The 23,127-nt window shown below is 31.5% G+C and overlaps 3 protein-coding genes and 1 long non-coding RNA gene across 4 annotated transcripts; 3 read left to right on the top strand and 1 right to left on the bottom strand.

Annotated features, from left to right (window-relative positions):
• The first annotated feature begins 84 nt into the window (after positions 1 to 84).
• On the top strand, positions 85 to 5,908 carry LOC106114056 (CWF19-like protein 1). Its single transcript, XM_013307133.1, has 11 exons — positions 85 to 263; positions 354 to 514; positions 728 to 826; positions 1,035 to 1,258; positions 1,439 to 1,554; positions 2,224 to 2,443; positions 2,905 to 3,016; positions 3,210 to 3,361; positions 4,567 to 4,743; positions 5,185 to 5,345; positions 5,734 to 5,908. The coding sequence occupies exons 1-11, from the start codon at positions 244 to 246 to the stop codon at positions 5,891 to 5,893; spliced, it is 1,602 nt and encodes a 533-aa protein (XP_013162587.1). The 5' UTR covers positions 85 to 243; the 3' UTR covers positions 5,894 to 5,908.
• On the bottom strand, positions 4,885 to 5,253 carry LOC106114058 (uncharacterized). The gene is made up of 2 exons (XR_001227690.1): positions 5,175 to 5,253; positions 4,885 to 5,025 (listed from the first exon to the last, which is right to left on the bottom strand). It is a non-coding gene; the product is annotated as an uncharacterized LOC106114058 (long non-coding RNA).
• A 957-nt stretch (positions 5,909 to 6,865) lies between the features above and the next one.
• LOC106114094 (uncharacterized) lies at positions 6,866 to 12,673 on the top strand. The gene is made up of 4 exons (XM_013307180.1): positions 6,866 to 6,896; positions 7,484 to 7,672; positions 9,510 to 9,575; positions 11,471 to 12,673. Exon 4 carries the CDS (start codon positions 11,531 to 11,533, stop codon positions 12,632 to 12,634), a length of 1,104 nt encoding a protein of 367 aa, XP_013162634.1. The 5' UTR covers positions 6,866 to 6,896; positions 7,484 to 7,672; positions 9,510 to 9,575; positions 11,471 to 11,530; the 3' UTR covers positions 12,635 to 12,673.
• Positions 12,674 to 15,522: 2,849 nt separating this feature from the next.
• LOC106114098 (uncharacterized) lies at positions 15,523 to 17,976 on the top strand. The gene is made up of 2 exons (XM_013307186.1): positions 15,523 to 15,868; positions 16,835 to 17,976. The coding sequence occupies exon 2, from the start codon at positions 16,909 to 16,911 to the stop codon at positions 17,926 to 17,928; it is 1,020 nt and encodes a 339-aa protein (XP_013162640.1). The 5' UTR covers positions 15,523 to 15,868; positions 16,835 to 16,908; the 3' UTR covers positions 17,929 to 17,976.
• Positions 17,977 to 23,127: the final 5,151 nt, after the last annotated feature.

The raw sequence follows: 23,127 nt of genomic DNA, 5'->3' as shown, positions 1-23,127 counted from the left end.
CGTTATGACTTAAAGATCTATGTTACCAGGTTATCAAAATTTAAAAAAATGTTTGGCTTTGATTTGACACTGACAATGACAAGTATTTACAAAATTGACATTGCTAAGCTTGCTACAACTTGGTATTAAACTCAAACTTTTGTTTTTAATACTGAAGTTAGTTTTAAAGTGACTAAACTGCGAAAGTTAAAGAATACAAAAACTTATAATTAAGTGTAGTGTACCGCCAGAACTTTTCATACGATGACGGATAAACAGAAAACGTAAATAAAAGCTTGCACTTTTGTCAATTTAGTTTATATTTTTCTATTTTCTGTTAATTACTCAGTCCAATATATAAAATTACTTTCCAGCCTCGTTTGCGGTGATGTAAATGGAAATTTCAATACATTGTTTTCGCGCGTTGAGTCAATTGTGAAGAAATCTGGACCATTTGATATTTTGCTTTGCGTGGGGAATTTTTTCGGCGATGACAACTCTCAACTTGATGCATATAAGATGGGTACTAGGAAAGGTAATGTCAATTTTTATACGAATTAATATACACCATACAAATAACTTCAACAGACAACTTTAAGGTTATCCTCACTGTGATAACGTAAATTATTTAAAACCATCTTTAACACTGTCGGTGCCACTGGCTTGCTCTATGAGTACATATAACTATGTGAAAGTCATAATGATATTGAATACATTCTAATTTGAATTTTAAATATTACATTTTCAGTTCCTGTGACCACATATGTTTTTGGACCTAGTGATGAAACCCATGTACATTATTATTGTGAAGAAGGAAATGAAATTGTACCTAATGTTGTCTATATGGGTATGTCTGCATGATTGTATTTCTAATAATTAAGATATGTGCCAAATATGTTGACTTTGCTACTAATTCTTTGTTTTCATTTTAGTTTTGATATGCATAACTTTGATTCGCAAATTAAGAGTAGTTACTGATACTGTAAAATTTTAGTGGCTAATTCTATTTATCACTCTGTTGTCTTATCCACCAAGCATATAACATATTATTTCAGGTAAAAGAGGTATATTTACAACTAGTTCTGATGTAAAGATTGCCTATCTTACTGGTCTATCACGGAGAGAACTTGGCAAGGATATTCCAATGTGTACATTTGAGCCCAGTGATTGTAGTGCAGTTAGAGACTCCTGTTTCCGTGGGCAAAGTGAATATAGAGGTGTGGATGTACTTATAACTACTCTATGGCCGGCTGGAATTGAAAATGATGAGTGTCAAAAGGTAACAAAAATATTATAGAACTTTGACATATTATACTGCATTTAAAGTAGGAAAACAAGCTAGATCTGCCAAAAATAAAGAAATTTTAATTTTGAAATTACCACAGTATGGGTTGCCATATTTTTAATTAAAATGCACTGTATGGGAAAAGAAATTGATGTTATTTATTATAAATTTCAGATGGATGTAGGAAAAGAATGTTTGTCCGATTTAATAGCTTGGTTGGCCATACATGTTAAGCCAAGATATCATTTTGTACCTTCTGTAGATAAATATTATGAAAGACAACCTTACCGGTAAGTGTTTTTTCGTATGATTATTGTTTTGTTATTTGGCACATTTGATAATTTAGAAAAATTGACTAATTTTTATTCATCATCATCAGCTCACTATACATTCCCACCGAGGGGCTCGGAGCCTACCGTAAGTTAAGGGTGATTAGGCCATAGTCTACCACTCTGGCCAAGTGCGGGTTGGTTGACTTCACACATATCTTTTGAATTTCTTCTCAGATATGTGCAGGTTGCGTCGTTTTCCTTCACCGTAAGAACGTCGGATAAATGTACATATGTAAATCGGAAATCAAAAAACACATTGGTACATGGTGGGATTCGAGCCCAGGATATGCAGATTGCAAGTCAAGGGCTTGACTACTGAGCTACCGACGCTCCTATTTATATGAGCTTATTTTTACTATGTTGGCAAAAAAAATTGATAACAATACAAACAGGTCATGCTTATTTTGTTACGAGCACAAAGTATACAGGGTGATTCAAATAGGTGTGAAGTCGCCCCATTTTCTATTTGTATCAAATTAAAAAAACAAAACAGTTTTTTAGTAAAACTGATATTTGGACAAAATTTTTGGTTTGAAATCTCTAACTTTCTTTTCATAGATTAAATGTATGGATACTCAAATTAATTTCAAATTGTACTAAGTATAAATGTGATCTTTTACTTTCCAGGAATCAAAGCATACACCAAGATTATCGTGAGTGTGCAACAAGATTTATAGGTTTGGCCCCTGTCGGGAATAAGGCTAAAGAGAAATGGATCTATGCGTGCTCTTTGCAACCTATTAGCAAAATGAGAATGACAGATCTCCTGCAGGCTACCACAGATGAAACTATCTGCCCATACGATCCAGAACTGATGAAGCAACATCAACCTGGAAAAGTTGTTAAGGTAATTAATAATTTGTTAATTGAAATTTGAATTCAACCTTTTTGGTGGCCAAGGAGTTTGTATACCAAAGTGACTACTAGAATGTTTCACATTTAAATCAATAGTTTAATCACTGACCTCTGTAAATGGATAGGCTATACGACCAGGTATTTTGTTCCTATTTGAGTTGCGGTTTCTAGCGGTGGTGAGAATTAGAACTAACGATAGAGGTGGAATTGACTATCAGTAACATCAATATATGCATTTATGGAACAAAGCAAAAGCGTCGAAGCGTCAATAGCCTAATGGTTGAGGATACGGATTTCCGATCACGAGGTCGGGGGTTCGAATCCCGCCATTCGAGTATTGTCGTAAACTATATCCTAGCACAAGCTTAGTTGGAGTGGTAAAAGAAATATTAGTAAATTTGCAACAAATGTGCAAACGTTAATTTTATATTTAGATTTTTTTTTAATTTTCAGTTCTCTGGGAATGGCCAGTACTTTTATAACTTAGATGCAGCAGATGATGATCAAGGTAAAAGAAAAAGAAAGGGTGGTGATACTGAACGAAAACGAAGGGAATTTGATCCAGGTAAGATTTAATTAACCAGTTAGAGGTTTTCACTAATGCCAACCAAAACCAAAGACAAATTGTCATCCTTCTCATTTACCTTGAAAAAAATTGTGATTTTTTTTATTAGTTTAGGCAGAAAACTCACGGATAGATAGTTCTAATTTATTTTCTTTTTTATGGAATTTCTTATTAAGGATTATTTTTTTTTCAGATAGTTGTTGGTTCTGCCTATCCTCTCCTACAGTTGAGAAGCATCTAGTGATATGTGTGGGCACGCACTGTTACCTCGCGTTACCTAAGGGTCCACTCACACCATACCATGTGTTGATATTACCTATAGCTCATCACCAGTCCGTCAGTAAGGTAATGTTTATATGAATCAAATATATTTAATATTTTGACAGTGGTAGAGCCCGCTTTAACATCTTCGCTCGAATCGGCCCGGCTCGCCCGGTCAAATGCCACGACCACACAGAAGACAGGCGTCAAGTGGAAGCAATTCCGCGTTTCGTCTGATGAGTGTGCGTCCCGGAGGCCAAAATTAGTCCTCTTTCCCTTCCCGTCATATTTGTTATAAGGAAAGGATGGGAAGTGAAAGACGACTTTTCGGATGAGAGGATGCATGGAAAGGGAAAATATTTTCTTTCTGTGCATCTTCTCCTCCGTTGATTAAAGGTAGGCAACGCATATGCAATTGCGCATGTCTATGGGCAACGGTCACTTCGCTATTTCAGCGATTTCAGGTGGCCGCTCGCTCGTTTGCCACCTTGTGATATAAAAAAAAAATATATTAAATTGTGTAAATAAATTAAAACGCCATCTATTTTTTAAAAAACAAAAAAGATACATTATTTTCAATCCTTTGATGTATGAATCGCGCGCTTACATTACCAAAGTCAAGTGTGAATGATTAGTGAGAGGACATAAACGTTGACATCTTAGTAAAGCTAGTGTTACGCCAGTACACCGACACAGTGTCGGATTTTCTTCCTAACAATACCAAAAAAAAAAAGATTTTTTTAATTTCCAAAAAAAAAAATTTCAAACTTTTTTTCATCAATGCAAGGTTTAAAACAATTATTTATATAGAAAAAATAGAAATTGCAAGAAAAATAATTAATGGATGATATTGACTAGTATAATAATAAAATATTGTTATTTTATATACTTTCTATAAAATATACTGAACGAATGTAAATGTTAAGTGAAAGTTGTGAAAGTTATCATACTAATATTATAAATGTGAATGTTTAGATGAATGTTTGTTTGTTTGAAGGTATCTCTGGAACAACTCAAGGAATTTTGATGAATATTTCCTATTTATTAATGTTTTGTTTTATGTGTTATTTCTTTATAATTATTTTTGTGCTGTTTTTTGCTTATTGTGTTGTGATATTGGAAGGATTAAATATTATTTTTTATTGTTTTTTATTTTAAGAAATTTAGCGCACATGTAGAACATAGTCTGGAGGAACATTATGTGTTCCTAATTAACTTTTTTTTTTTAATTTCGTGTGGACGGAGTCGCGGGCGACAGCTAGTTTTTTAATAAAAATATACAATTTCAGGCACCTGACGAAGTTGTGAATGAAATAAAGAAATTCAAAGAGGCATTAAAAGAATTTTATACATCAATGAACAAGCTGGTTGTGTTCTTTGAGAGGAATTATAAAACATCTCACATGCAGATACAATGCGTGCCTGTGCCTAGACTCTGCGAATCACAGATATTGGAAGTTTTTCAGGTAAATACTTAATCATATTTATCACCTTTACAATTTTTTTTTTACTTTTAGTCGTCATTTTTTTACTCTAACTTGTAAGGAATCATTATATTATGATATAATGTTATTACTTAATTTTGAAAATTCAATAAAAGCCAGTTATAACGACGTCGAAGAGACTAAAGGAAATGCTTGAATTTAATTGTTTATGTCACTAAAGACTATCAGCGCAGAAAATAGCTTCATATGCATGCATATAACACACCTACAAAACACCGACCCAGCTTCAATTCTTGAGATTATCTGGAACAAACGCGGCCTTCTAGACAGAGGCAAAAATTAAAAAAAAAAATTTCGTTAACAACGCAAATTATTTGAACGATTTTTTTGATACAACATACAGACACACCTAATTTTATATGTATAAATGTATGGATGTATTCACCGGTTACCTGATACCAGGACGAGGCGGGTATAAACAGCATCCAGATAGAAGTTCTGCCGCCGTACGCGGACATCGCGCAGGTGGTACTTCCCGGCGCGCCATATTTCCACGCAGAACTGCCCACTGGAGATCAGATATTCGCCAAAACGAAGCAACACTTCCCATTACAGTTCGGAAGGTAAATTAAAAAAAAACCTAAAAAAAAAATTAAAAAATGTTGCTAAAATATTATTAAATAATTTATTATTGCACTTTACATTGTCAAATAACTCATTTTAAGATCCTATCTAAATAAGTGTTGAATTATAAGGCTTTTTAGTAGTTTTAATTCAAACAAAAAATCAAGATGGCCGCCATCACAAAATGGCGATGACATTTTATATTTTTTTCTTCTGATATCAAATGAAATGGTTTAAATTGATTGTAAGATTTGACCTCATATTTTAACAGACTTCAAAATAAGCTTTTCCTTTCCTTTCCGCTGGTTTTTTGTAACCACGTATCTCCTGGTGTCCTATTTTATTTTTATTAATTTACTTATTAAGCTGTAAGTTGTATTGTTTTAGGGATGTATTATCAAGTCCTCCGATACTGAACTGTGAAGACAAGGCTGACTGGCGCCAGTGCCTCATCAGCCGCGAGGAGGAGGACGCCCACGTCGCCGCGTTCCGCACTAACTTCAGACCTTACGACTTTACTATTAACGAAGACAGTGATAGTGAATAAATTTATTAAAAAATATATATTTCTTTCTCTTTCTACCATTTTCAAACAGAATAAGATGGCAAGCATAGAAGTTTCAAATATTTTTTTTAGAAATTCAAAGAGAATATTTATTGGTAACAAAACAGGCTTCAGATTGTGTTTTTTTTTAACTCCGCGCGGACAGAGTCGCGGGAGACAGCTTGTAACATTCGCCTTTATAAAAAGGCGAATGTTTAGATGGATGAATGGATGTTTGAAGGTATCTCCAGAATGGATGAACGGATCACGATGAAATTTGGAATACATATATGACATAGCTATTAATTATGTTTTTCTTAATTTCCCGCGGACGGAGTCACATCATTTGGCAACATATAAGTTTTAACATGTTGAACTTTTACATAATTCACACGCATTATAAACTTTGCACTGCAAAAATTAACTACAACACAAAAGTACGGTTATAAAACCAGATTTCTGTAGAATCTATTTATATCCTTTGAACGTAAACTTTGTAACCGACCAACCAACGCTTGCGCAGGGTTCAACAACCCAATAACTGTTTTGCCTTGGAGGTCTAGTTTTTCCATACCAAGAAATCAAAATATCTTAGCAAATGCGATTGAAATCAAATATAACATGTGTTCTAGTATTAAAATATTAGCATTATATCTCAAATACCTATTAGTATTATAAATTGTTTTTATCGGGAACGTTTAATTATCTGTGAGATTTTTAAATTAGCTTAACGGCATTCAGATTTCTATGTTTTTCATTAAAAAATATTTTAATTTAATAAATTATTAAAATGAAAATATGAAAATAAAAATATTTACAAAGATTAAACTTAAATAAAAATATTAAAATTATAAATTAAGAATATAACATGAATGAATGAAAAAAATTGACCGGATAGTGAATGAAAAAAATGTATGAAATGAAGTTTGCGGAGGATAAGCGGTATTACGTGTCCTTATCTTAACACAGTCTTGGCACGATTTTCAACGTCTGAGCAAGTTTTTAGGTAATTATAATTATATTTAAACGTATATAACTTTTAATTCGTTCGAAAGGATTGCAAAGTAGAAAGGATTGGGTATAATAAATTAGTTATAATACGTAAGTAAAAAACAAAAAGAAACTTTCAGTGATACTCGAACGTCGATATGTCGATGTTAATGTCCGACATTTGTAGGTTATTTTTCTAACTTAATAGATGCACCAAAATATAAAATCAGATCAATATATTGAAATTCATATAGTTTTGTAATTTATTACGTAATTATAATATAAAACTAGGTAAAGACATAGTTAAAATCGTATAAATTGAACGATTGAATTACTGTGCGCTAAATTGGCGGGAAAGCTTGGGCAAAGAATTTAGTATCAATAAAGTTAATTAAACTTAATTAAGCGATTGTCTCATAGCTTATTAGTATTATTTGACATCTGAAAGTAATTTTTAACTAATTTTTAGTAGTAAATACTTCAAAGGTATCTTTTTTGTAGGTTACATTTTTGATCCTTCATGTAGTATCATCGTTTTTCTTTATTGTTTCTGGCTGTTATCTGACTTTGAAACGTAATGATTTATTTTTTATTTTTCATAAGCTGGAAATCAACAAAAAGCTGTCAACATAAAAAAAACTAACTAGTGTAACGCCTCAACCCCAATTGGGCTTTGGCATTTGCCTTTCTGGATCCAGCGCTGTCTCGATCCAGTCCTGACTTGAAGCTACTTTAGGTCTTTATCCAGCGATAGCTGGGACGAAAAACTTGTCAACATAATATACATTAAAGGTATGTGTACAGATGTTTAATTTTCAGCGTATTATGCAGCAGCTGCCAAATGTTTTAAGAGAAACTAGCCGTCGCCCGTGACTCCGTCCGCCTGTAATTAAGAAAAATATATGTAATAAGCCTATGTGTTCTTCCAGACTACGGTCTACATTCAATGTTTCCAATGCATGCTAAATTTCAGCGAGATTAGTAGAGCTGTTCTGGAGAGACGTTCAAATAATCATCCATCCATCCATCCATCTAAACATCTACATTTGTAATATTAGAAAGATGTTAGTTACATAAGTAAAAGATTAATCATCGTAGATTATATTGTACATGGGTGTACAAATAATTAACAATTAATTTTGCTGTCTACCGCGCTTCCGTCTACGTGGAATTTAAAAGAAACTTAATTAGTGGCCATTGATTGCTTCCAAGCTATGTTCTACATCTTTGACAAATTTCACCGAGATGTATGCAGCCGTTCTGGTGAACATCTATCCATCCATCCATCTAAACTTTTGCATTTATAACATTAAAATAAAGTAAAAAGCAAGATAATGAATCCAATGTATGAATGAATGAATGTATGCTTCGATTTATATTATTTTGTAATATTAAAAACGTATAACAAAATATGTTTTTGTATATTTTTAAATAAAGAGCTTCGTGGTTTTATGACTGAAATAATTTCTTAATTAATAAATTCCATAAGATTTTCTATGTTTATACCTTGATTTTCAAATAAGAGTTGAAATTAAATATACGATTTTTTTTAATCAAGTACTTTTTGATTTAATTATGCCTTCATCACAGTAATTATGTTCTTTTTATTCATCATTTATGGTAAGTTATAGCTTCAATACTGAATGAATCCTATCCAGATTTTAGTATATAATTTATTTTATACAGTAATAAGCAAATGAAATGACATTGTGTCCAATGAAATCACTGTAGGGCCAACGAGCTGTTGGTCTGTGTCGCTTTATATCTGATGATGGCTTGGCGTGACTTCTATGTAATTATATTAATGCTCATCAACTCCGATGTCCTGTACCACTGAAATGCAGAATGATTAACGACTAATAAACAGTTTTATAAGTTTTATACTTAGTTAAAAATAAGAAGTACATGTGTAAAATCTTAATTCCCGTGACGTACCAACCTCAATGATTTTTTTGAAATTACTAAAAAAATAGAATAATAATAATAAATAATGAACTCCCTAATGTAATTTAGCATAAGGAATATGAGCAAAAAAGAAAACTAAGAGTAGATGTCGTTTGTTATAAAAAAATCGTAATATTTCATGAAAGCTTAAACTATAAAAATTCCGAAAATCTCAGGAAAGGTTGTACTAGTTCGCTAAAACATTAACTGTAATAGGCTCTGATGAAAGAATGTATGTAGTCTGTAGAGATGCCTCACAAACCTCGTTTTCAGTTGCGAACCGGCTAAAAATTTTAATCAGAGCCCGAACTGTGTGTGGCACTAAATATATACTAAATTTTTCTTTTGCTCTATTGCATGATGAAGACCGATGTATAATAAATTTTACTTTGAAACGAAAGCTGATAAAACTAACACAACGTGTAATAAAGAAGCCGAATGTAGAGAACTCCAGCCAAGGTTTTTATATTCTTGGTTAAAATGCTATATTTATGTATATTACCACAAATAGATTTTAAGTAACAGCGCCATCTATGTTTCTAAATTAGTCAAGTAGTCAATTGTTCATTAACTAGAAATTTTTTTAAGTTTTTTCGTTACATAGTAAAAATCTATCCTCTTTTACAGTATTAACAGACTAACTCGAATACCTAAGTTATTAATTTATGGCGTCCTTCCGTTTCAGTTAGAAGGCGACACCGTAAGGTAGAGCGGCCCTTTCTTCAAATAAATAAGTCTTATATATTTATTGGTAAATATTTTATGTTTTATTAATCCTTATAGAGTATATAATTTGACACTTTACACACTTTACATAATAGTTGAAACAAACAAAACACGATAGTGGAATGAAATCTGAAAACTTTAAACCCTTCAAATGTAAGTAGTAAGGACTACATGAATTATCTTAAAATATAAGAATAAGCAAAGGTTTAGATTATATATTAAATTAAGTCAATTAATTACCAATAATTATTATTTCATATATGAAATATACTATATTAAGAATATAGAAATTAAACAAATAAGTACCGGTGAATGGACTAATAGCGAAGAGCTTCGACCTACATCTCAAGAAGCTCTCGCTAAACAGATGGGTTAAGGGCCCGATGCAAAATGCAGTTATCCTAGAAACCGCACGCATTGTGAGAAGGTTCCTGTCTCTGCAGCCTTTACCACAGGTTGTTTGAGTCATAGGATTCCGCAGCCGGTGGTGCTCTATTTTTAATATAATATACCTATATATATGTATAAAAGAAAGTCGTGTTAGTTACACTATTTATAACTCAAGAACGGCTTTACCGATGGCTGGTATCCCTGTATTTACGAGCCAGTGACTTCTTAAACAATCTTAAATTGCGTTTGTACAATTTTTATAAGTTGAGTAATAATTGTATAATGTAAAGAAAACAAACAGAATTATTATTATTAAGAAATTAAATAAAAAACATATAATAAATTACACCATTAAAGATTAATAAAGTTTGAAGTGTACCAGTGTACGTGTACGTGTATGTGTGGGGTGTTCGAAAGGGGGTGTACAATAGTTTGCTTGTGTGTGTGTTTTTGTGTACTCATGTGTGGGTGTTTATGTGTATGTGTATTAAAGTTAAAGAATACCTTTAAAAGTAATTTATCGTCGATTTTGAAAACCAATAATTATGCAGTAATTTCCGTTCTCCTTTGCTTCATTTGTATTGGCAATTGCAAATCAATTTTACTCGTAAGTTGATCTTTTGTACATCTTTTGTATTCTTTAATAATGTTTAATATAAAATCTGAACCTGTATTAGAAATAAGACAGAGAAAAATTTCTTTCAGATACGCAGACATTTTAATGTATTAAAAATGCAGCGTTGAAATCTTTAATATGTGGATTCTTCACTCCTCAAGTATTCTTCCTAATATTTTTCTTGTTAGTTTTATTTTCTTAATCAACATAATGATTTAAAAATTCTATAACTCGTGAACTCTACATAGAACTAGATTCACAATTTTCTATAAACATCAAATCAAACACTTAGAAAAATCGCTTGAAATTGTTATATTAGCTAAATAAATTTTTGTATAATTTATAAAATGAAAATTGAATTCACTTATGCACAACATTCTACTAAAGGGACATGAACTCGACAAACTATCTTATGATAAGCAACAAAATGTTTGAGTTGCGATAAATTGTCCCCTAAAAAATGACACTGAAGCACTGATATGTTTCTTTATTTGAGTCATATTGATATTAATTTACTATATCTTTAGGTACAATTTAAGTTCATATGTTCGGAATGTTTTATTCATATATATTACATAATATATGATAATATTGTAAAATGTAGGTTGGCATTGAGATAAAGATATTATGTGAAACTGTTTTGAGGATGCTATAATGATGACAATATTTCGATTTGAAAGAGTGATTAAGAGAGAATAAGAGATTAGAGAAGAAGAGATTACAGTGAATAAGAGAGAAAGATATATATTTTAATTTTTATTTTACCAACACTCAAACAAACAATTAGAAATCAACAGAATTTCATCTAGTTGTATTTACTAAAACATTTCAAGTCTTCTGTCTCCTGTAAACTAAAACGTTCATATTATTTTTTCCTTGAATGATGTTATTCAAATTTCTTTAACTTTCTTCAGAGATCAAGAGGAAGAATTTGAAAGCTGTACATTTTACTAACGTTTTGATAACAATTAAAAATGGAGAACACAAGCGTTGAAGTCGACGCCGGGTTTGAGGACCTCGACGAATCAAATACAACAAACCAAATCAACAATGAAGTAAACCCAAACGATGCTACAGACGATAACAAAGAAGATGTACTAGAAACTTCAGCTGAACAAAATGATAACGAGATAATTACACTGGAAGATGAACTTCGAGAGATATTTTCCAGTTGTTCAGCTAATTTCAACGTAGTTCATATTAATGCACAGAGTATATCTGCACATCATCTCTCTTTGTTAGCAACATTCGTCAATCTTTATAACGTCGATGCCGTATTAGTATCGGAGACGTTCCTTAAAGACTCTATGGATTCAAATGCTGGCGATATGCCAGGATACAATCTAATTCGTAATGACAGAGCGGGCAAAGGTTATGGAGGAGTTGCAATATATTTGCGCAAAGAGTTGCACTATGAAACTGTCGAGAAATCACCAAATGGTTACACCATGTCTGCTGAATACTTATTAATTGAAGTGTGTCATGAGAAATCTAAAATACTCTTGGGTGTATTTTACAGTCCATCTTCAAAAATTGACTATTTTGGAACATTCGAAGGGTTACTCAAAGAGTATCGACATAAATATAAACATGTAGATATTCTTGGAGATTTTAATACTGATTTATTGAAAAGGAATAGACGTCTGAGGAAATTGCTCTCTATCGTTGATGGTCAGGATTTGCAACTTCTGCCTCTCGGCCCAACACATTTTGCTCCCGGATCGTCAGCGTCCATCTTGGATTTGATCATTGTCACTGACTTCGCTAATGTGGCAAAGTATGGTCAGCTGGGAAGTTATTTCTCATATCATGATATGATTTATGTCTCAAATATATTAAAGTCTTGGAGGGAAAGGATCCCAATCGAAACTGGACATAGCGGTAGTAACGAAGAACCTTTTTGGCAGAAAACCAAAGTCCGAATAGCTCTTGCAGAACAATTGAAAGCATTAAAAATCTACAAGGAGAGTGCAAGAGGTGAAAATGATTTAAAAGCTTATCAAATAGGCCGCGAGAAAATCAAACAACTTGAAAAGGAGTACAAACGTGAAAATCGTAAGAATCAAAAAGGCCAATAAGCATTTGTCTATCGTGTTTGTGATTTATTTATTGAACTGGTGCTAACTGTGGACTTTGTCAATTAAAAAAGAATTAAAAAAAAAAATAAAAAAAAAAATAGCCTAAGCCTAAAATTAAAAAAAAAGAATGGATTTACGTCAGAAGCAATACAAATGCATTATGGTCACCGTGCCATGCTAACATGAAATATTTTTCTTATGTAACATACAGACACTCCGATTTTATTAGTCAAATTTATTACACTTTACACTGAGTCCTATTTCAAATTTTGTTTATGTTTTTATTGCTTAACAACTGTCGCAAGCGATTATACATACGGAAAAAAACTTAATTGGAAGACTATGTGTTATTCCAGACTATGTTCTACATTTATGTTTTTCATATCCATGCAGTCGTTCTGGCCAGTTCTGTTCAGCCAGCAAACATCCATCGCAATTATAATATTAAGTAAGATTTTAATGTTATAATTTCTTTGTCCATGACAAACATGTTTGTTATTTGTAGTAATAAATTAAATTAAATTAATTATTAAATTATAAAAAAAATGGCAGTTAAGAAAATGTAAATATTGATAAATTATTATTTTCTGTTATACTTATTTTTAAATAAATATAAGTAAACTCTAATTATGTACATAAAAAAATAAATTCCAGCTTAATATCTTCACGCGGTTTTAAGAAAGGGTCTTGACAAGACAGACGGACGGACAACAAAGTGATCCTATAAGGGTTCCGTTTTTTTCCTATGAGGTACGGAACCCTAACAAATAAAGTGTTTAATACAACTTGAGATTATTCATGAAATTCTTTTTGTACTGACTTTAAAAAAAAAACATAAAAGAGTGTATTTAGCGAGGTTTGGTGAATTGTTTGAGACATGTCGATATGTCTCAAACATCCAGCCAGTTAAGGAACTGTTAATTTCGTATTTTAATTTTGTTGATAGAACAAAGTACAGATTTAAAATTTTAAAACTAGAAGAAAAAGCTGATTTTGATTCATGACTCCTGCGATTATTTAACTGTGATTAGTTGAATGTATTAGTTTATTTTTTAAACTTCATCATCAGCTCTCTATACGTGGGGACGTGCCCCGTAGTGGGTACTAAGGGGTTCGACGCCTACCCTAAGTAAGGGGTGACTAGGCCATAGTCAACGCTGGGCATGATGCAACCTGCACAAATTTGAGAGTCAACCAAGCCGCTATAGGCCCTTTTTTTTTGAGAGGAATGCTTTATGCATACTCCGCGCCCCGGAGGGGACGCGGTAGTTATGTGGGATTCTCCTTCATAGCGGAGGCATACCCACTAAACCTCTCTGTTCCTCCAACGCATCGGGACGGGGCCACGGGCACGCTTCCGCTCTCGTCCGCGAAGCCGCAATAGGCCTGCGTGGTTGACCTAGTCTTCCCTGACTTAGGTTAGGCTCGGAGACCCTTGTTGGGGACGTATAGTGAGCTGATGATGATGATAATCGATCATTATATGAAATATTAAATTTGAACTAATCATGTAACTGTTTAGTATTATCTAAATGTAAAGACTGTTTTGTATTTAATTAAACATTTATCTATATTCTATTTGTTTTAATGTTTTTTTCATTCATTATTTATTACTAGCTGTTGCCTGCGATACCGTTCATGCTGAATTAAAAAAAAAACTTAGTAACTTATGTGTTCTTAGCGATATACATTCAGCCGTTCTGGAGATACCTTCTAGCAAACATCCATCCATCGTCCCATCGATAGTAAGATTGTAACATATTTTAAGGTATATAATATTTACCTTAAAGTATAATTTTTTCACATTTCGAACTATACGAGCTGGTGTTGAAAAAGAAAACTTTTAGAACATTGAAATAATAGCATTTTAAATAATATAAAGAAGTTAATAAATTAATAAATTACAATTAATGGTTTTAAAATGGTTCCGCTTTGGAAAGGACAAAGCCGCGTCCACAAACAGTTATTAGCCGACTTCAAAAAGAAGAAGGTTATCAATTTGTCTGTTTGTTCTTTTTTTATTTTGACAGCTTAATAATTAATGCATTGGTGTGGTTATCATCGACCATATGTTTTAATATTACTCAGTTTATCTCAGGCTACTTTTTTTGAATATTTGCGATAAAATATACTTATAATAGTGTTATACTGTTCACAGCGTAAACATCTGTTGGTCATGTTTTTTTGAAGACGGTAAATAAGCAAGCGCTTCAACTGACTTTACCTAGATACATTTCTGGATCAAGCAAATGCGTCGTAATAATATTGCATGATATGTTTAATAGATAAAAAAGGAATATGGAGAATTATAGTTTCTATTCCCGTCCATATGCTTACCCGTTTAAATTCATTATAATTTCTAAGTAAGCAGTAGAATTTTATGTAAGATAAGATACTAATTTTAACAAAGACAGATGATAAAACTTTATTTGGAATACTGCAGTTTATTTTGACCGAAACATTAATTTATGAAGAGCGCTTAGAGAAAAAATAACTATGAAAACATAACATTTGAAAAGAATTGTTTTTTTTTTAAATGTAGAGTTGTAGGATTTTTCGAAATGATCTTCAATTTAAAAGTTCACAATAGTCGATAAATTAATTTAACGAATGACGATCTATATAATTATATACTAGTTTTAGACATTAGTAATTAGAATTCTGTGGCGCGAATGGCGGGCTTTCGTTACCAAGTGTCAGATTGATTAGTGAGGGGACATAAACGTCGACATTTTAGTAAGGCTAGTGTTGCTCCGGTACACCAGCACAATATCGGGATTCCTTCCTAACAATAGTGACATAAATATATGTCTGTATCATTTAATTAAATTACAAATTGTAATACTATATGTACGGTGTGAAATTTCATATATAAAGTATAAAACGATTTAATCAAAATGTGCATAAATATTCTATAAACGTTCCTTTCAACTCTACCAGTTAAGGTCAGCGCACGAATCACTCAATGAGTCAGCCTAACATATTGGTTGTGTTCAGTCGGCGCGCAGACGTGTACACATACCTAGTAACAATATAACTGTATACAAACAAAATATATCGATTACAAGATATAATATTTCTTATCTTTTATAAGTGATTATTATCTGTGCAACTTTAATTAGCGGGAAAGAGTCGACTGCGTACATACGTACAATCGCACAAAAAGTTTGTAAGCGGGAGACATTAGTGGGAAAACCCAAGTGAAAAAACAAGTGCTCCAATAAACTTTTGAAGGTAATATTGGAATAATCATTCTAAATATATTATATTATTAAATGAACACAAAAAATATTATCTCGCTATATTTGCTGAAGCTTTATACTAAAGTGTTTTAGGTTAGGTTCGTATTCTATTAATTCAAACGTCGATATTAAAATAATTAAACAGGATAAATGTTATTAAGTGTTTTTTGTATAAAATCGCTTTGAAATATATATGTAAATGTAATTTATAAAATTATGAAATAAAAATAGACGCTCCTGTTATAAAATATCGGCAAAACTTTAGTCTCGTTGATAAACAATATCACAATAATTAAACTTTACTTATATTATAAATGCGAATGTTTAGATGTATGTTTGAAGGTGTCTCCAGAACGGTTGAACGTATCTTTTAAATTTGGCATAGATGTAGAGTATAGCTTGCAAGAACACATAGGCTACTATTTTGTTTTATTCTACGTGGACGGAGTCGCGGGCGGTAGCTAGTATGTTATATATGTTACTTATTTAACTTAATTATTTATATAGAAGTTATGTTCTTAGGTCGTTCATCTTTTTTCATTTAACTATAAATAATGCTACATACATAGCTGACAAACTCTACTATGAAAAACATGATGCAATAATAAAATTTAAACTATGTTAATGTGGACTTCATGTATATAGTTTTATTAAATACATATAGTGTGTCTCTGTTTTGTCAAAGAGAATGTAAGAGATGACAATACTTATTACAAGTCCTTCTATAATGGAGCTCTAGATACACTAGATGGTTACAAGATATTTAGAATAATCTTATCCAAGCTTGAAGTAATGCCAACATTAAAAATCAATTACAAATCCCTTTTCTTTTTTAACATTCCCTAACCTTAATAGTATCGTAAATATTTTTTTTATTGCATTAGGTACTGAACACACATTCCTATACCCTTATAAACCACTTTGAGTTATTTTAACGTTATTTATTTTTGTTTTACAGTTGAAAGAACGACAGTTAACAAGATTGTCTTCAATCAAATCAGACAAGAATACAAATAGAAACATCAATCAAAAATGGAAAACCCCAAAAGAGCCGACCCTGACATAAAGGACAAACAGCCTAGTGGATCAAATGTTTTAGCTGATCAAAATAATAACGAGATAATTACTTTCCAACATGAGCTAAGAGATATATTTTCGAATTACTCTAAGAATTTCAATGTTGTTCATATTAATGCTCAGAGTATACCTAAACATTATCTCTCTTTCTTAGCAACATTCGTAAATCTTCATAATGTCGATGCTGTTTTGGTATCAGAGACATTCCTAAAACAGTCAATGAATTCAAAGGCGGGCGATATACCAGGTTATAACCTGATCCGTAATGACAGAGTGGGCAAAGGTTGTGGAGGAGTCGCAATTTATTTACGCAAAGAACTCAAGTATAAACATGTGGCCAAATCTTTGAGTTATTACACAAGTTCCGCTGAATATATATTCATTGAAGTCTACCATAATAAAACTAAAATACTTTTGGGTGTGTTCTATAGTCCGAATTCCACTATTAATTATTTTTCAACTTTAGAAGATTTATTCAAAAAGTATCGTTCTGACTATAAATATGTGAATATCCTTGGGGATTTTAATACTGATATATTGAAAGCGAACAGACGTGTAGATAGATTGTTTTCGATTATTAAAAACCACAGTTTATATCTGCCGCCCCTGGGGCCGACTCATTTTTCTCCCGGTACAAAAGCCTCTGCTTTAGATCTGATAATTGTCTCGGAGAAAGACATTGTCGCAAAGCACGGTCAACTAGGGAGTGGTTTCTCATATCATGACATGATCTATGTATCAAATAAAATAAAGCCTTGGCGAAGAAGACCGAAACTGAATGAAGAACCTATTTGGCAAAAAGTTGACGCTGAAGCAGCTCTTTCAGAACAAAGGAGAGCATTAAGTATCTACAAGCAGAGTGAACGTGTTGATGATGATTTAATGAAGTATAGGAACGGCCGAAAAAGTATTGAAAAACTTGAGAAAGAATTTCAACGTGAAAAGAGCAAAATCCAAAAATCACCAAAGAAATAATTTTAAACATCTTGTAACTTTTTAATATTTTATATCATTTTTTATTGTCTTCGAATATTTTATTTTTTATAATGTTTTTAGAAATTTTACACTTTTTTTTTTATTTAATTCCGAAGTAAAATATGTACTTTTTTACATTTATACTTTTTATACGTATAAAACTATTTATATAATTTTTATTGTCAAATTATATTTTTTATTTCAAAACTATAAAGTTTCAAAACTGAATACATTTATATTCAACAAAATGATTTTAATAATATAATGCTGTTATTATTCGTAAATTATTTACAATTTATTTAAGTAATGGAATACTTGTAAAGTACTTTGTATATTTTATATCTAGAATTGTTATTTAAATTGTTTTCGAGCAATAAAATTAGTATAATAAACGATCAATTAGTAAAATATATATAAAAATATAGCATAAATTGTAAATACTTTAACATTATTTGAGTTAAACCAAAGTTTTTTCGAATAGTTAATTTCTCAATTATTTTTCCGCCTGAATATAAGTTTGTAAATGTTAACTTAAATGAAGTTATAAAAAAATGTTATAACTTTGAATTCATGAACTAATTTTAATACGTAACGTACGTATAAATATTATGTAGTATTTAGATTCTTTTATATTAAAATTAAATGAAAGCAAAGTCCTTTAAGAAATAAGAGCAATGTCCAAAGAATAGATAAATTACGAATTCAGTTCAAAAACATTATTTATTTTATTAAATAGTTATTCTATATTTTATGAGTACTACCTGTTATTCAGTTTAAAGTTTTTTTTTGTTAATGCGGGGTATGCGTTTATGCACTTCGCCGTCCGTGCTGCGGGCAGCTGGGACGGTTTCGTGTGGGACTCGCGGCCTGGAAACAAGACCGGACTACCCACTAAACCCCGCGGTGTTCACCTACGCCCAACCGGACCGTGGCATTTACGTTAGATTCAGTTTAAAGTAGTATAAGTAAGCATTATGTTAAAATATAATAACTTAAGTTAAAGTTTTTTAGATTGTAAAAAGCGGATTTTAGTAAAATATATTTCACGATTCTTAAATTTTTAATATTTATATTACTCAAGTATAGATGTCATAAGATTATTTTACATACTATATAATGATATTATATTGAATTAGTTCTTATTTTTTTGCCATACTAGTAGTTAATTTTTTTATTATTTATCTATTGATTAAATCTGCAAATTATTAATATTATATGAATTTTAGTAACTGTATTAAAAAATACGACTCATAAAATGTTAATAAATTAGTTTGTTTATAATTTATAAAGACATTTTATAATTGATATTAATTTATTTTAGTCTCAATTCCATGTTTTTTTCTTACTTATTAATAATACTTATCAAATGTAATTTGAATATTATTTTATTTATATCATAGATTTGAGACTATGTGTAATTATAGAAATAAGGATGTATAATAAAAATAAAAATAAAATTTGTATAACAAAATTCTAAAATGTGATATTTTTAACGATTTTTTTTTGTCAAAATCAAAGACTGTTTTGAAATTATTAAAATTTTATATATAAAACTATTCGTATTTGTTATTCAATCCTTCTGCTTGTTGTGAATTGCAATTTTTATGTATTACTCTCGGAACCAATGGTTGTTAAGTACAAAAAGAAACCATAACCGTGTACGCTACGGCGTAGCATTTAAGCCTGTGTAGCACCTGTGTGCTACAACTATTAAATAAGAATTATAAGGTGAGATTTACTTCTGAGGTCATTGTATAAATTTATCTGTGAATGTTAAGTTAATTATGAATGAAAATGTTTGTCTGTCGTTGTGTTTGTCTTAGTTTATTGCGGCGTCAATCAAGAGCGTTGGACCTACAAGATAATTAAACATTTTTGAACCTCATAGCAGTGGAACTGCACTTGTTAACATGTGGTCTCTATTTTCTCAAAGGACATGAAAGGGATAACATGATATATTAATATAAGTGCATTAGTTCTACGGCAAAAGATTTAATTTATATTGTTTTAATTCAATCAAATTAGAATATTCTTAAGTAATTAAAACACACAATGCTTTAAGGAACTATTAACAGTCCCCCGCTTTAACATCTTCGCACAAATTGGCCCGGCTCGCCCGGTGAAATACCACGACCACACAGAAGACAGGCGTCAAGTGGAAGCAATTCCGCGTTTCGTCTTATGAGTTTGCGTCCCGGAGGACTAATTTTAGTTCCCTTATCTGGTGAGGGCATGCATGGAAAGGGAAAAAATCTTTCTATGCAACCCCTTCTCCATCGATTTAAGGTAGGTAACTCATCTGCAATTTCGAATGTCTATGGGCAACGGTGGCTACTTCAGCGATTTTAGGTTCGCTCGTCTGGTACCTTATGATGAAAATCTTTTTTTTTTAAACAATAAAATCGATTATTTTAGAATATACTTTATCGAAGGATTCGATTGAATATCGATATGTTATTTGATATCTCTTTGTTACTATTGATAATGATAAGGTAATTCAACTTGAAAAGAAAATTGACAGACTCGTTCTAAGCGTTTAAGCTGATACAAGTCATTAAAATAAGTTGAAGAAATTAAAAATAAATTAATGTTATATGTGAAATGATTAACTAACAAACACTTGTTTAATAGTGTTGCATATAAATCAAGGATTTTATAATTTATAAAGTGATATTCTATGTGGAGAAAGTTGAAGTGATTTTTTTACAAACGCTGTTGTCATCTAAAATGGCGAAACCAGGCTGACATTTTGTTACAAATACATAAAGCGTCTTTAAAGGTAATTAACTAATGATTTGTATAATATATATTTTCATTTTTAATATATTTCATTCAAGAAAAATTATTTTAAATATTAATATGTATAGATAGTAGATATATTCTTGCATCTCTATTACGTTGCATTTCCGTCACATTTTACGTCACTGAGAATAAAAATATATAATAAATTTCTAATTTATATGTAATTATTTTATTCTATAAAATTAAAAATCATCGAAATAAAAAAATAAAAACTTTTTCATTCATAAACAAAGTTGCAAATTTATTTCGTAACATATATAATGGTAGAGATATTGATAACTAAACAATTGAACGTTCACGCTCTTTTCTGACTTGTAGATAGGTAGAGACGGTTAGAAAACTGTGCAGGAGAATTCAGGCTTTGCCTGGATACATACATCTACTCTCAATACATTCACATGTAGTTTTTATTTATCATATTCATGGGTAATTTTCCTTTGAGTCACCAGTCCGCGGTTGCTACTTTTATATCGTTACTTAATAACTCTTTAATATAATAAATGTGCGGATCTTGTTCTTTATCATGTGAAACACTAAGACTACACTTAGTCTACGATGCCATTAAAATGTCATCGTTATATTTTTAACAGTTTTTTTTATATCATTCTTATCCTAGATATTAATTCTTTAGCGCGAACATTCGCATTGGTAGAGTTATACTAAACTTTTAAAGTTAGTTTTCGGTTATGTAAAGGAAAATTAAGTTTATGTTATTAATTACTTTAAGATTCACTTAAGACTGCGCCTTTGTACAAAGCATTTGGATTAAGCATACGTAATAGATAATTCTTGTTAATTTTAAATAATCTATTCATGGAGGTATTAATATAACTAGTAGTGGACGGCTAAATACATATATCGTTATGAATACATGTAACAAATTACACCTCACAACCCTAAATAAAGTAAAAAATGGTCTACAATTTTGTGGCGCATCACAACATCGTCATTGGACTATTATTATACTTTTTTTGAACAGAATTTATATCTTATACGTTTCTTTCAGTAATCAAGACTTCCTTAATAACGATTAACGTGCGAGGAACATCGCAAAACGGAGACGAAGACAACAGACTGTGCATAGTATAAGTCATATTTAAGATATATTTTCAAGACAACATAACATTATTATATACTCCTCTTGTATATATATAATTGTATGTATATCGTTTTAATTATTATATGTTATAATATTAACGCCAAAGATTCATCCATCATTCGCTAAGTAGTAAATAATTAATAAGATAGTATTATTAATTAATTTATTTCTTGAAGAAACGTGTCAAAAAAAATAAACAAAATGGAGACAAGATCCATGGCTAGAAGGAGGAACGAAGAAAGTCAAAATAGAGATACATCTGACGCCAGTTCCAGTAGTGATGATTCCGTGACTTTAGATTATAAACTTCATCAGATTTTCCTTAAATACTCTTCCAACCTTAACGTTATACATCTCAATGCACAGAGCATTCCCGGACATTACCTCGACTTCCTACGAACATTCACAAGTGCACATAGCATTGATGCTATATTAGTTTCCGAAACCTTTTTAAAACCTGACATGGCGTCAATTCATTACGGCCTGCCAGGTTTTAAACTTATACGTAATGACAGAGAAGGTAAGCCTAGTGGAGGAGTAGCTATTTATCTCCGTCAAGGCATACCTTTTAATTACGTCACTCGTTCACCCGCGACATATTCTAAATCCGCGGAACATCTCTTCATTGAGATCTTTCCAGGCGGCACCAAAGTCTTACTCGGCGTCTATTATTCGCCATCACTGACCATCAAATATTTTCCATCGTTCGAAGGATTATTAAACCGATTACGTTCCGAGTATGAACACGTCATGATAATGGGCGACTTCAATACTTGCTTGTTAAAAAATAATAAGAGAGCACAAGAATTACTCCGAATATTAGATTCAAATAGACTGGATATTCCTCTATTGGATCCGACTCATTTTGCACCCAATACTAAACCTTCTTTACTTGATTTGATGATCGTTTCTAATTTAGATAACGTCGCAAAACATGGCCAGCTGACTGGGTGTTTTTCATACCATGATATACTATATATGTCTTACAAAGTTGCTTCGCCAAAACAGAATCTATGTAGTAACTTTGTAATGGAGATTATACCGACCAATGGGGTAACGCCTACGTCACCTCCAACACCTGTATTAGAGCCCATGTGGCGAACAAGAGATGTTCGAGAAGCTTTAGCAAGACAATTAAAAGCTAAAAGAAAACTGAAAAGGAAGAGAACACCGAGTGTTTTAATTGATTATCAGAACTGTAGGCGAGTTGTTCGAAACTTGGAACTGAAACTCAAAAATACAAGAGCTCGCATGCTTATATCTCGAAGAACAGTTCGAAAAACAAGATGCTTTATGTG

This window comes from Papilio xuthus, unplaced genomic scaffold (genome assembly GCF_000836235.2).
Source record: "Papilio xuthus unplaced genomic scaffold, Pxut_1.1 DF828142.1, whole genome shotgun sequence".
Taxonomy (NCBI): Eukaryota; Metazoa; Arthropoda; class Insecta; order Lepidoptera; family Papilionidae; genus Papilio; species Papilio xuthus.
The sequence above is the reverse complement of the archived record's forward strand: the minus strand, read 5'-3'. Positions and strand labels throughout refer to the sequence as shown.

What these genes read in the sequence shown, in the direction of transcription:
- LOC106114056 (XM_013307133.1), top strand. Translation starts at nt 244, where the DNA reads ATGACGGATAAACAGAAAAC. An exon ending in TAAGATGGGTACTAGGAAAG is followed by an intron (nt 515 to 727) that starts GTAATGTCAATT and finishes TTACATTTTCAG; the next exon opens with TTCCTGTGACCACATATGTT. An exon ending in AGATATTGGAAGTTTTTCAG is followed by an intron (nt 4,744 to 5,184) that starts GTAAATACTTAA and finishes ACCTGATACCAG; the next exon opens with GACGAGGCGGGTATAAACAG.
- LOC106114094 (XM_013307180.1), top strand. Translation starts at nt 11,531, where the DNA reads ATGGAGAACACAAGCGTTGAAGTCGACGCCGGGTTTGAGGACCTCGAC.
- LOC106114098 (XM_013307186.1), top strand. Translation starts at nt 16,909, where the DNA reads ATGGAAAACCCCAAAAGAGCCGACCCTGACATAAAGGACAAACAGCCT.